The 12,850-nt window shown below is 40.4% G+C and overlaps 1 protein-coding gene across 1 annotated transcript; it reads left to right on the top strand.

Moving 5' to 3' along the window:
* Nucleotides 1-4,296: 4,296 nt before the first annotated feature.
* LOC144667177 (octopamine receptor beta-2R-like) lies at nt 4,297-7,186 on the top strand. The gene has a single exon (XM_078528582.1). The coding sequence runs from the start codon at nt 5,019-5,021 to the stop codon at nt 6,015-6,017; it is 999 nt and encodes a 332-aa protein (XP_078384708.1). The 5' UTR covers nt 4,297-5,018; the 3' UTR covers nt 6,018-7,186.
* Nucleotides 7,187-12,850: the final 5,664 nt, after the last annotated feature.

The following is a 12,850-nucleotide window of genomic DNA, read 5'->3' as shown; positions in this document are numbered from 1 at the left end:
AGCCGGGATTTAACGCACTTTTAACGGCGCGTTGGCTCCGGTGGTCGGTGGTTTTAACAAAATGTCAGTAGAGCGGGGCCGTGGAGCGGTGATTTAACAGCACGCGATCACCTGATCCGGGGACGGCAGCCGGGATTTAACATAAAGGACTAAATGCTTTTCTCAAAATGTTCGTTCTGAGGAATCCGTTCTTAAAAGTCTCCACGCTTCTTCCTTGATAAAGCCTTTAGCGACGCCTGGGTTTGCATTTAATGTGTTTGCACGATAAAAATAGACTGATTGTACTTGGAATCTGCCACCTTTGTACACTATCGTCTCCAAGAAAGTAGTTTCTGTTTCTGAGATTTCAGCCGTGAATTATATCGTAGGGTGAAAGCTGTTTACCTTAAGATGAAATTCTTCTATTTTGTCTCTTCTTGTGTCCCACATGAGTTTAAAAGACGTCGACAATAAATCGTTTCCAAAGGATAGCCTTATTCTATTTTGTTTTCTATTTTGGCCTTGACATGACAGCAGAAACTGCGCGATTGTCGTGCCCATGGCTGTTTGATGTGCTTATCAGTAAAAGATAATCTTTTCCATTGAATTAGAACGAGCTTTCTTGAAAGACCACACTGAGCATCTCTCTTAAAAACCTGTTAGTTACTGCAACGAAATCAAGATTTTTGTCCGTTTTTTTTCCTGAAAGTCGATTCGGATGCCCCCTCTATGCGGGGCTTTTAACAGACGTCTAGGCCCCTAGGGCGGGGAAATAAGCCGGGTTTTATCACTTGGTAAATGTTAAATTCCCCGGTAAGTCCCGGGGGTCGGGGGGCCGGGGTTTCAATTGACTGATGCATTAGAAAATTATACCGCCTGCTTATTTTTGTGAAGATGAACTATAAGCATCATTGGTTTACAGTGCGACGCGCTTACCGTGGCCACCCAACAAACTTTTTACAAGTATAATTTGGTAATATTATTATTGCCAAGCACGCCTCCTTGCAAAGTTGAATACGATCTCAGTAATGAATACTTGTTGCATCGTATTTATCAACGACACGTAGTGAAAACGCGAAATATTACAAGATAACACTTGTAAAAAAGTTTGTTGGGTGGCCACGGTAAGGCGCGTCGCACTGTAAGATGGTTGAGACCACTACTTAAAACGGATTTCATACAAGTAAGCTAGGTAAATCCTTTTAAGTCTACCTTATTATTACAGACCTCTCAAGTCTCACGATTTTGCCGTGAGACTCACCATTATTATCAATACGCGGCCAAATTGAAAACCGCCCTATTAAAAACACGCACTTTGCGGGCCGCAAATGACCCCTGGCGGGCCGTTAATGCATTAACGGCCCTGCAGCTGATTGGTTCTCGGTTCATCATCCGATTAATTTTAACCAATCAGCGTCGCCGACGCGGGAAAACCATTCGGCAAGTTCAGTTTGAAGCACAAAATTTTTTGATCAACTGAAAGTGGAAGAAAGGTCAAAGCTTTCGAAAATGGAAGAATTCAAAGATTCTAGTCAAAACTCAGATCTGAGAACGGAAGAATTGGATAAAATCGAAGCACGAGCTCAGGCCGAAAATACCAAAAGAGCCACTTCTTGGGGTATAAGGAAATTCGAGAAATGGTGCGAGAAACGACAGCTCAACGTCGATCTGAATTCCGTTACTTCGGCGGACCTCAATGAAGTATTGAGGAAATTTTATGCGAAGGTTAAGTCGGAGAAGGGCCAACCGTTAACCCCTAGTACCCTTACTGGCATCCGAGTAGCGATTCATCGACAATTAACTTCAGCCCTATTCAGCAGGACTAGAAAAATTTTACAAGACAAAGAATTTCTTCCTGCGAACAAGATGTTCGAAGCAAAATGCAAACTGTACACGAAAGAAATGAATCCTAAACCCATGCATAAATCGTCTATAGCAGCTGGAGATATGACGAAGCTACGAGAATATTTTTCTGGAGGTTTAGGTGCAAACAGTGATTGGACGGATCCAGAGCGACTTCTAGAGTTTGTGTGGTTTTCCATCTGCTTCTATTTTGGACGCCGTGGTAGAGAAGGTTGGCGTGAGCTCACCAAGCAGTCGTTCGGCATAAAAAAAGATGACTCAGGAGCACGGTATGTAACTGAAAAGCAAACTGAACAAACAAAGAACTATCAAGGAGGGTCAAAGCAAAAAGACCAAAGTTATTCCGATGTGCGTATGTACGAAAACTCGTCGCCGCTTGATCCCGTTGATCCCGTTGATCCCGTTGGTTCTTTCGAGTTTTACATGTCAGGCTCTGTTTCAAACACCTAACAAGCACTTCAGGAAAGAGGGATCACTATGGTTTCGAAATGAGCCTCTTGGCAAAAACAAGATCGCCAAACTCATGGAAAACATTTCCTTGAAAGCCGAATTGTCAGAAAAATACACGAATCATTGCATTCGTGCCTCCACAGTCACATCTCTGTTTCAGCGCGGCGTCGACGCCAAACAGATTTGCGAGATCACTAAACACAAAGATGAAAGAAGCTTGACTCACTACATTTCTCAAACTTCAAGTGCACAAAAAAGGCATTGCTCCAGGCTCTTGCAAGAAGCGTTTGACGGACATTCGGCCTCAGAAACCTCCCAAGAGTCGCACCGCTCAATAACAAATTCCGAAAGCAGCAACATCGCCGGTGCTAGTGCAATCACTTCAGTTTCTCAGTCACTGCAGGGTCAGTTTCTCTCGCTAGCCCAGCCATATCCAAACTGCACACAGCACATTCAAATCGGAACTTTAAACATTTATCAGAGTGCAGGTCCTTCTCATTCAACAGAAAGCGAAACCGTAAAACGGCGCCGAGTAGTAATCGAAAGTGACAGTGATTAGAAACGTGTACTGACTAAGTGGTTATCCTTGTATTTTCCATCTTTGTATCTTCTATTGTCTATAACTGGATTTTTCTCGAGACGTTTAGCTGTTTTCAGCCTATTTTCTTTCAAACACAGCTAATTTATTGGATTGAATTCGAAGTTAACTTGCGCCGGCAGTTAGATAAATTTGAGTTTATTTGAAGTATTGAGTCAACTTATTCAGAGCAAATTGTTTATTTATTAAAAGCCTCATTAAATTTGTCAGTTTTCTTAATATCATTTGGCCTTGTTTATTGATAATAATGATAATAAAATGCCTTTTTTTCGGGAATATTGTTTATTTGCACCCTTGTAGTGTCATTTGTGGCCCTTGCGCTTCGCGCTCGGGTCACAAATGACACTACGCGGGCGCAAATAAACAATATTCCCTCAAAAAGGCATTTTATTCCCTTATTATTTAGTTCAATCTCACGGTCTCACGATGAAACACAAAAACCTCTCGGTAAACAGTCACAAGCTGTAAGCTATATTTTCCATGTATAATGTCATTTTGGCTTACTAAGGCGATTGTCTTGCAGCAATTTTGTGTAAATCCGTAGGCAGTCGGTTAAGGTATTTCATTTGTTGGTTCGCTAGACACACAATCTATCGTCATATATAGAAGACGCAAGCCGTGAAAATAACGTTACTGTAATTTTTGTGTTGTTAAAGTACTTTACATGGGAAACAAACACTGTGTCTTGACTAGCACCTGGTCTAAGTTATTTTTATCCGTCAGTTGATCAATCGCCCGGTTTATACTGAAAGCTCCCGTTTTTTTTACCTCGATCTCCAGATTTATCGTTTTTTGTGGTTGAGCATGAGAGGTCTGTACATGTATATCTCCGGTGAAGTCACTAACTACATTTGAGCATCACAGGAGACAATGATGAAAGCTCTCATTTGACAGATGGGGTTGTCTTGAAGGTACTAGAAGTGGCTAAATTTAGCAGTTTACCCAAGGCGATTTTCAGATAAAACGCTTAATTAAATAAGCATTTTATTTATCAGAATTAAAGAAGTTGCTAAAAATATTGGGTCCATGTTATGGCGCATAAACAAACAAAATAACTGCGGAAGACAACACCCTAAAACAACAACGAAAAACAGAGAAAGAATGCAGTTCAAATATACGCTTGGCTTTCCAGAAATTTACCTGTTATTCATGTTGAGTGACCGTTCATCTATAGGCATGACAGTTTCTATTATTGCAGAGTTAATTGCGTGTTCAAGGAGTTCCATGCTAGGCACGTGTGTGACATCTGGGTTTTCGAATGAAATTGTAGGATGGAATTTTCTAGTCAGGAGATAATTCTATCTGATATGTCAACAACTTTTTTTACTTTGTGGCTATAAAAGATAATAACCCTATTTTAGTCTGTCTGTGAATGCTCTGTTTAACTCTAGCACGCCGGCGCCACTGGAAGTGGGCTGGCCAGTACAAGTCCAGTTCTCTCTTAAGCAAATCGAAATTCGAGAACTCGGATTTTTAAGGCTATACTGATCTTTACGCCGACCAGACTGTGGTAAACAACAGGACGGAAATATTTCCCATAATCACCCCAAATTCCGATCTAATCGCGAAAAAACAGATGGGCCATTCGTTTGCTCAACCTGGTTCATTCTTATTTAATGCGTTTAGCTAAACTGAGTTAAAAAGTTGAAGAGCAATGACAGGAATCTGGGATACATGTACTGAATTTTTACACACGGAGCGTCGTTTCGTTATGAAATATTTAAATCGGTAAATCTCACAAAGGAACACGTACAAAGCAATTTCAATCCGTGTTGAAAAGATTCATGCGTGAACGGCGTTGTCAAAAAAAAGTTACGTGATGAACAGACTTTAAAGGTCGCACGCCCCGATGTACCCATGACAGATTTAATTGTCCGGTAAAAAACGCAACAAGTCAATTTCATGATTGGCTTGGCGAGTTTCAGTACACTGAATTAGGCTTTCATACTTTGATTGACTAGGACGCGTCGCTCACCCTCTTCGGCAACTTTGCAAGGCACAACTGCAGAAGGAGATTGCATTTCTGCTATATTGAGGCTGAAATCAGAGCAAAGAGAAGAAAACTTTGTTCGTGTAGGAACATTTTTTTAAACCTACAGAGACTTGAAAGGAAAAAGCGGCTATAAAGATGAACAATACTTCTGAGCCTAACTCAAGCGCTACAGGACCTTTCTCCCTCTCAACAAGCTTCGTGTATCCAGTCGCGACATGTCACATATTAATCGTAGCAGTGGCTATCGTTGGAAACCTCATGGTCTGTTACGCTATACTCGCCAACAAGAACCTTCGCAAAATTCCAACAAACCTCTTTATTTTTTCACTGGCATTCTCGGATCTTCTGACAGTCACCATCGCAGTGCCATTTGACATAGAGGGACTTTTTCTAGGAGGGGTCTGGAAACATGGAGAAGTCATGTGCAAGGCCTGGATTACCGTGTACCTCATCACTGTACCCACCTCGATTTTGACCCTTTTGGCTGTCAGCGTTGATCGATACAAGAGCCTCAGTGATCCTCTGAATCGCTTTCGCCGCTGCGGATTCATGACTCGAAACAGAGCTTTGATTATCAGTTTCATAATCTGGCTATACAGTTTGCTGTTCGCTTTACTTCCCATCATGGGCTGGCGAACACACGACAAGTTCGTCTACAACAGCGTCTGTTATTTTCCTTTCACGCCGACTTATTTGACGCTAAGTTCTTCCCTGAATTTTATTTTACCACTGCTAATGGCCTGTGGCATTCATGTCAAGATTTATCGTATGGTGTGTGCGCAACTTAAGTCCTTCCAAAGAAATGAGAACGAGCCTTCCACAAAAGAACGAAAAGTTTATTTCAGAAACGTCCAAGCAGTTAAAACTACCACGATGTTTGTAGGGGCTTTCTTCTTCTGCTGGGTCCCATTCTCCTCAGTCAGCATTGTCGCTGTAGTTTGTGAGCCTTGTGGGTTAAACATCCCGGACGAAGTCAGAGTTCTACTGCTGATGTTCGGTTATCTCAATTCGGCGCTAAATCCCTTTCTTTTCGCGTTCCGCAGTAGACGGTTTAGAGCTGTATATCCGAATATGTTCAGCTCGTTCAGACTTCAGCGTCGTCCAGATGGTACTCAGGCTCCACCCTGCGGATAAAGAAGCCGTCACCATGGTTACCTATTTCAGACGACTCCAGTTCATTCAAACAAGCTGACCATTCTCGACCCCAGAGCTATTGTCTTTCATGCGCAAAAGAGAAGAGCTCTGGGGTCGAGAATGACAAGCTGACGATTTGGAGGAATGCGGCATGCGAGCCAGCTACGCGTTGCACAAGCCGGGAGAAGCATCTGGAGACTCTCTTTAAATAACACTGATTTAATTAGCATAAACACAGCGTGTGTGATCAAAGTCTCATTAACCTTCGCCGCAATAATCTGAAAGGTTGTAAAGGTGAAGGTTTTTGTACAAAATTTTCGATTCGACTTTCGTTATCTTGCCGACATCAAATTTGCGCGACAAAAAAAGGCGACAACTAAAAATTTCGTGTTACATGTATAAGGTATTTATACATCTGTCAAGAGAAAAACGTAAGATTGAGATCAACTGTAAAAAGTAGAGCGATAGATTGTAAAGATCGACCCTCGACAATTAGCTTCACTCTACTGTTGTCTGATAAATTACCCTAATTCTTGCGAGGTTTTAAATTTCAAAAAAATGTTTTAAAAGGTCTGTTTAAAATTCCGCGGAAAAAAATCCGCGTTATGCGGCAATGACCGGCTACCGTATATTTAACAATTATTCCATGAGCGCGCGTTGGATATGAGATGGTAGATAGCTTGGCGATAACTATCTCATATCCAACAAGCGTGAGTGGAATAATTGTTTTATTAAAAACACCATAGATTTACAATATTTGAGCTCCCGAGACCCCGAATGTTCTCGATCGTTGACGCATACACCTACCATTTTTGTGGTCCATGATATATGAGCTCATATACCATTACCTGTTAACCAATCAAAACTCAGGAACTGCAATATACCATTGCTAGTTTTTAATAACATGGCATAGCTAATGATTAATTTCTCTTACCGAGGATAAACTAAACGAAAACGAAGCCCAAGAAAAAATACGAGGCCGAGTTAGCGTAACTCAGATTTCACTCGCCAAGAGACTACTTTGCGGGCACTGTTTACTTACTTTGCCAATTAGCATCATTGTGGGCGTTGTTACTTATCTAAGGTAGCAGGGCCCCGTTGTGCGAAAGCTGATTAACGCTAATCCAGGAAATAAAAGTTAAACAAGGTTTTAATTTCTTTTGTTCAAATGTGTGTGTGATTTTTTAGTTTTGTTTTTTACGCTAATTCTCTAAATAGAATTCTATCAATGTTCTACTACAAATGCTCATGCTGTAGTTTGGCTGAGCATTCGTATAATATATCGTCATTACAGTGCAGTGACTAGATAGTCTGGGAGCAATGGTATTCCCGTGGGAATTTCGTGAAGATTTTTGCCGACTAGTTTAGAAGTGTTAAGGGGGACCTAAGGAACACGATAAATGTTGTCGGCAATCTTGTAGCCCGTGCAAAGGCCTTCGGAGGGGAATTGAAAAACATCGCCTATTTGGCTTAGCATGAAAACGAGGCTCAATGATGAACTTCACAAAAATGTGGTATTTATTGGTATTTTAGAATAACTATTAGCAGTTTCGATTGGCTGAGATGTCCAAAAGAATATCTTAACTGATACGGATAGTCTCGATCACGTGACCATGAAATCGAGGCCCTGCATTTTCTTGTGGTTCAATAAACCTGGAACGGCCCTGTAACCATTGTGCCTCCGTCCCCTCGCCATACAGTTTCCTAGTTATGTCAGTAGGAATCAATGAATATCCCGGCGTTGGGAAATTTAACGAAATTAAAAGGCTTTGCATGGTCTACTGACGCTAGTAAAAACCGTCTTTTCAATAGATGTAACATGTCTACAGACCGTCCCATTCCCCCTTCTCAGATTGTGGCAAGTTTTGTGGGTGAACTTTCTATGCGTCGCCACAGTCGTCCATTCCTCTTCCCTCTTTTTCCATCCGTAACCATCTGGCTGTGGCAAACAGGACTGTATACTCTGTCGTTGTTAAAAGCGATGATCTGGTATTGGGCGCCACAGAGAATTGCTTCCTAAAGTGCACTCTGCGTAGGTGGTAGCCTGTTTGATTGAGCCTGATTCTTTTTGAACATCTACCACATGAGGTCTTTATTATTATGATTCGAGATGCTTGTTCTGAGCAAAAAGTCTGGCAAGCATACTGCTCTATTAGAGCCACTGTCTTCTATTCTGGATACAGCGTCGTTCCAAGACATCACAAAGCATTAATTACGTCCTCAACTGTGTCTCTGGAAGCTTTTCAGCACGCAGGACTATTAGGAAAAAACTTCCAGTTATATTAGCCTGCGTAGTAGCGGGGGTGAATGAGAGGCGGCTGTATTCGCAGGCCACACATAGTGCTGCAATTTTAGCACTGCCAAGAGCGCTAGCAATCGACCCAAGTTCAATTACACGGTGGTTCTGGCCAGTGCCAGTGACTATGAACAGTCTTTGATACCGTCTGACCTATCAAGGTACTACAGTTCTGTCATAGCGTCAACAGCGGGGACTTATAGTTGCAGTTAAGGCCCGCGTCCACATTCATTATGTCATATTCGACATCTTCGTTATTCTGAGTAGCCGTGTTCGTTGTTCGTTCTCTGCTGCGATTCACCTCCGTGCTTGTAAATAATTCCCATTAACGAGCTCTTTGCGGAACAATGGAGCATCATACCGTCGAGTGCAAAAATAGATTGCCCTATCGCTGCCTTGACATCAACCTCAGGTCTGGCTCTTGCATACTATCATTAGTCTTGAAACACGACCACTTTAGCATTGCAAGATACTTTGAGTACCTTCCCGCTGTCTTTCCAAGGAAGAGGTTTGCGTTTATTTGTTCTGGGACCAGCGGTTCACTATGTTCGAGGGAATTCTGTCTTTAGCAAAGATCTTACACCTAAAGTGCCCTATCTCTGTCACTTTATGGTAAAGATCAATCTTCATTGCTTCAGGCATGATCATGACCACTTTGTTTACTACAATTGTAAAGTTCATTAATTTTTTCTTTTAACGGGTCAGCAAAGTTCCGCATTGTGGTCAACAACCGATCAATAACTCTGTCTTCGCGTTGTGAAATAAAAGCTGCATCAGTGAAGACATCCCAGCCATTTGCTTTGCCTTAGGAAAAACTGCTCTAGCACTAAGGTTTAGAGTGATCCCAATAAGTCCTCCTGCAACCTTCATACAACGGTTGATATGATCGAGAGTGGTATCCCATCCTATCGCGGGTTCTTGTTTACCTCCCTGTTACTATTGAAAATTTTCTATAGACCTCAAGGCTTCTTTAGCTAATAACAACGGGTTTTTTTCTACCATTTATTTTCAACCGGTTTTTACTACGTAGACATAAAAAGCAGTCAAGTTTTAAAACACCTAAGAAACAAAAGTTCAATAAATGATTGATTTTCCCCTCTGTCCAGAGCCGAAAGACTCGCACTTCATTCTATTAGGAAATTTTGCAAAATAATGGGCATCTTTGACCACTTATAGTTCACATCCAATAGGTTTCTGTTGCTGCAGTTATTCTTAATTCTAAACTTACTTAATATGTCGAGGTTTTAACAGTTTTAAAACAATATTCGATAGTAATTAATATCTAAGAATCTTAATTCGATATTGGAAATAAATTGTAATACCGTGTAATCAGTTGTTTCAAACTTAGCCAGTCAGGGGAGCTTTTTTTATAAAAAAAGAACTATGGATCCCCGACAGAACCAAGTTATGGATCAAGCCTCGGTTTTATATTTTAACCTATTATTATATTCAGATCGGGCTTTTTTGGACCTAAACTAATAGGATGTATAGTATGTCGAAACATGTATCTCTTGGTATACGTCACTGGGATGACTACTTATACGTCACATCACGTAGCTATCTTGGATCCGCCATCTTGGATTTCAAAATTTTTCCAAAACGCCAAAAAACAACCCAGTATTACTGCAAAGTACTCAAAATCAATAAAACTGTGCTAAAAAAATTGCATTAAAGTTAATTTTCATTAATAGAAACACAAAAATTCCAAATTTGGGAAAACATGCCTGTCAAAATGCCGTTGTCATGGTGATGTCAAGTTTCTGACACAACAATCTATCCTACCGAATTATTCCCGGATAAATTTTAGATAAACTCGCAAAGTTTGGCAGTGTTTGGTTGAATCTTGAAAACGTTATAAGCGTTCAAAGTCAGCGCGAGCGTTAAAAGCCCCCTCCCCCGGGTCTCAATATGGCTAAGTCCTGTGACCAGTATAATCAGTGCAAGCTATAGGATTTTATCTCATAACTTTAAGGACTAGAAAAATTTCGTCCTAAAATACTAAAAACAGCAATATTTCAACCAATTTAGAACTTGCGCGAAGCAATTAAGAGCTTGAGCCTCGTTTTCATGCTGAGCCTCATAGGGCACATTTCAACGCCCCAAACAAACCGTCTGCACGGGTTACAAAAGTGCCGACAACTTGTATCGGGTCCCTTAGGTCCTCCACAACACTTTTACAGTGGTCGGCAAAAATCTTCACGAAATTCCCACGGAACGTTTTTCAGCGACATTTGCTCCTGGACTAAGAGGTCGTCTACAAATTGGGGACGTTTTCTAATTTCTCGTGAAGCTTTCTGTTGGAATGTTGGGTGACTAGCCGTACAAGAGGCACCAGGACTTTTATGTATAGACCACAAATATGTAACAATCTTCTTTATTCGCGGGGCTTCATCAACTACGTCTGACTAGCTAACTTCAACCTCGAAAGTTCGTCAACTATAAAGCTAAATTGTGGACATGTTTTGGGGTCTTGGTGACCTCGGATAACTCGAGACAACTCTGAGACTAAAAACAACAATTAAAAAAGACCTACATGAAAAAACAACATAAAGAGTAAATGGCCAATGACTAATTCGGAAGAACCAAAACTATTAGATTAAGAACACGAAACTATAATCGGAACTTTTATGGGGTCCGCAACTCAAGGTCAGTAGACAAACCCAAACATGACCACCGATGGAAACTATTGTTCAGAGCTAAGAGCTCTTAATAAACTAAGACAAACAGCTTTTAAAAACTCTCTGTGCAGGCTGTCGGGGCCTTGAAATTTCACAAGATCCTCACGGTAGCTACATTCAAAATTAATATAAGCAATTGATCATGAAGTAAAATTACCGAATTTTAAAAATAATATTAAGCTTCATAACAATTCAATTCCCGCGAAGACTAAAAGGACAGTCACTGTTTAATACACGACAGTGCTGGCCTTGATAGAGTAAAAGAGCTGTCTTGTAAGGGATCATGGAAGGAGAGGAGGTACTCGAGCGGGTTTGCACGCTTTTGAGATTGGACCACTGTCAAGATAAGGTTGCGGGCCTTTCTTGGGCCTGCAATAATTGGATTTTGTATTTGAGGGAAATTTAGTAGATTACGTCACGCCGAGCTCCCGCGGTGCCATTTTCGATCATTTCGGAAATGTAGCCTGCAATCCAAATAAGTCGCGGACGGAGAAAGCAACAAGATTACCAGAAGATTACCACATATCAACCTAGTAAATGGCCCAGCTCACAACGAGTCTCTCGTAGCTCAGTTGGTTAGAGCGCCCAACCGGTATCTGGGAGGCCATGGGTTCGATTCCCGTCGGGGAATCAGAATTTTTTCTTTGTCCCATGCTCGTGTCATTGTTGAAAATTAATTTTCATTATTTATCACCGAGCTTAAAATCTACCATCTTTATTATTTACAAGATTACCACGATATTCATCTCTCTTGTTCTGGATTCACCCACAACTGAAAATGCGTAGAAACAGGAACAGTGTTGGTTTTATATAGTTATTGCACTTAAGTTGTATTAATGAAGTTTATTTAGTCGTATTTGTATATACTTTGGAAACATTATGGTTGTTTAATTTCGTGAGTGGAGTGAAGAGTTACCGCTTTTAAAAAATAATGTCGGCTTAATGGTCACAAAAGAAAGTGTTTAAACAAGCTAAATTTGTTTGAAAGTGCGATTTTCCGAAAATTAAAAAAAAAATTGTGAAATAAATAAATGTTCAGTAAAAGAACAAACTGACTTGAAATTGAACGAACATTTGTATTGACAGAAAGAACAAGTTACTAGCATAAAGAATTTTTCAAGTTGACTATGTTTATTTTTTTTTCTTTGGGATGGGACGGGGGTACCCAGTATTTAAACATAGATTTCTTAGTACCTGTTCGTGTTTCAATTATGTCTACTCATCTGCGGAAAACATGGATTTCATTCATGAGTTAAGTGTGAACTCGCGTTACAACTAGGTGAGAACAGATTACTTTAAAGTAACCTTTCAGTTTTATTTACTTTTGCGTAGCCGCTAAACGGTCATTCATACTTATCAAAAAGAATCCTTGTTTCAACCTTATTTTATCTTTACCTTTAAAATAATTTCGGTTAACCGCTGTTGTAAACTTTAAAATTTAAAATTTAGGAAACACGTACACTTTAGAAAAGATATTTATCTAGCTTAAAATCTGCTTTCTATTGTAGCTTATTGCAAAACTGATTGCTTTCCGCAAGAGGTGTTTTCAGCTGCGAAAATGCTAATTTTGCCGAAACGAACTACTGTGGAAACATTCGCACTTTTACAGCTCAACCTCACATATTGATTAGTTTTACAGCTCTCATTAAAACCGCTCGCAAGAATTGACACCTCCCAGTTTCCTTGTTCGCAGCTAAATTGCTTTTTGTTAAATTTCACATAGTTTTTCGTTAATAAACTGCAATCTTTTTCATCAGTGACAAACTTAATAGAAGACATCTGATAACATTCAAAACATAAAAAATTTAGACTTTTTCTTTATTGGACACGTGATCATGGGCGTGGCCCAATGACGTCAT

The sequence above is a fragment of the Oculina patagonica genome, chromosome 1 (assembly GCF_052425735.1).
Source record: "Oculina patagonica isolate OP01 chromosome 1, crgOcupat, whole genome shotgun sequence".
Lineage (NCBI taxonomy): Eukaryota > Metazoa > Cnidaria > Anthozoa > Scleractinia > Oculinidae > Oculina > Oculina patagonica.
Note: the sequence above shows the minus strand (reverse complement) of the source record. Positions and strands in the feature narration are given on the sequence as shown.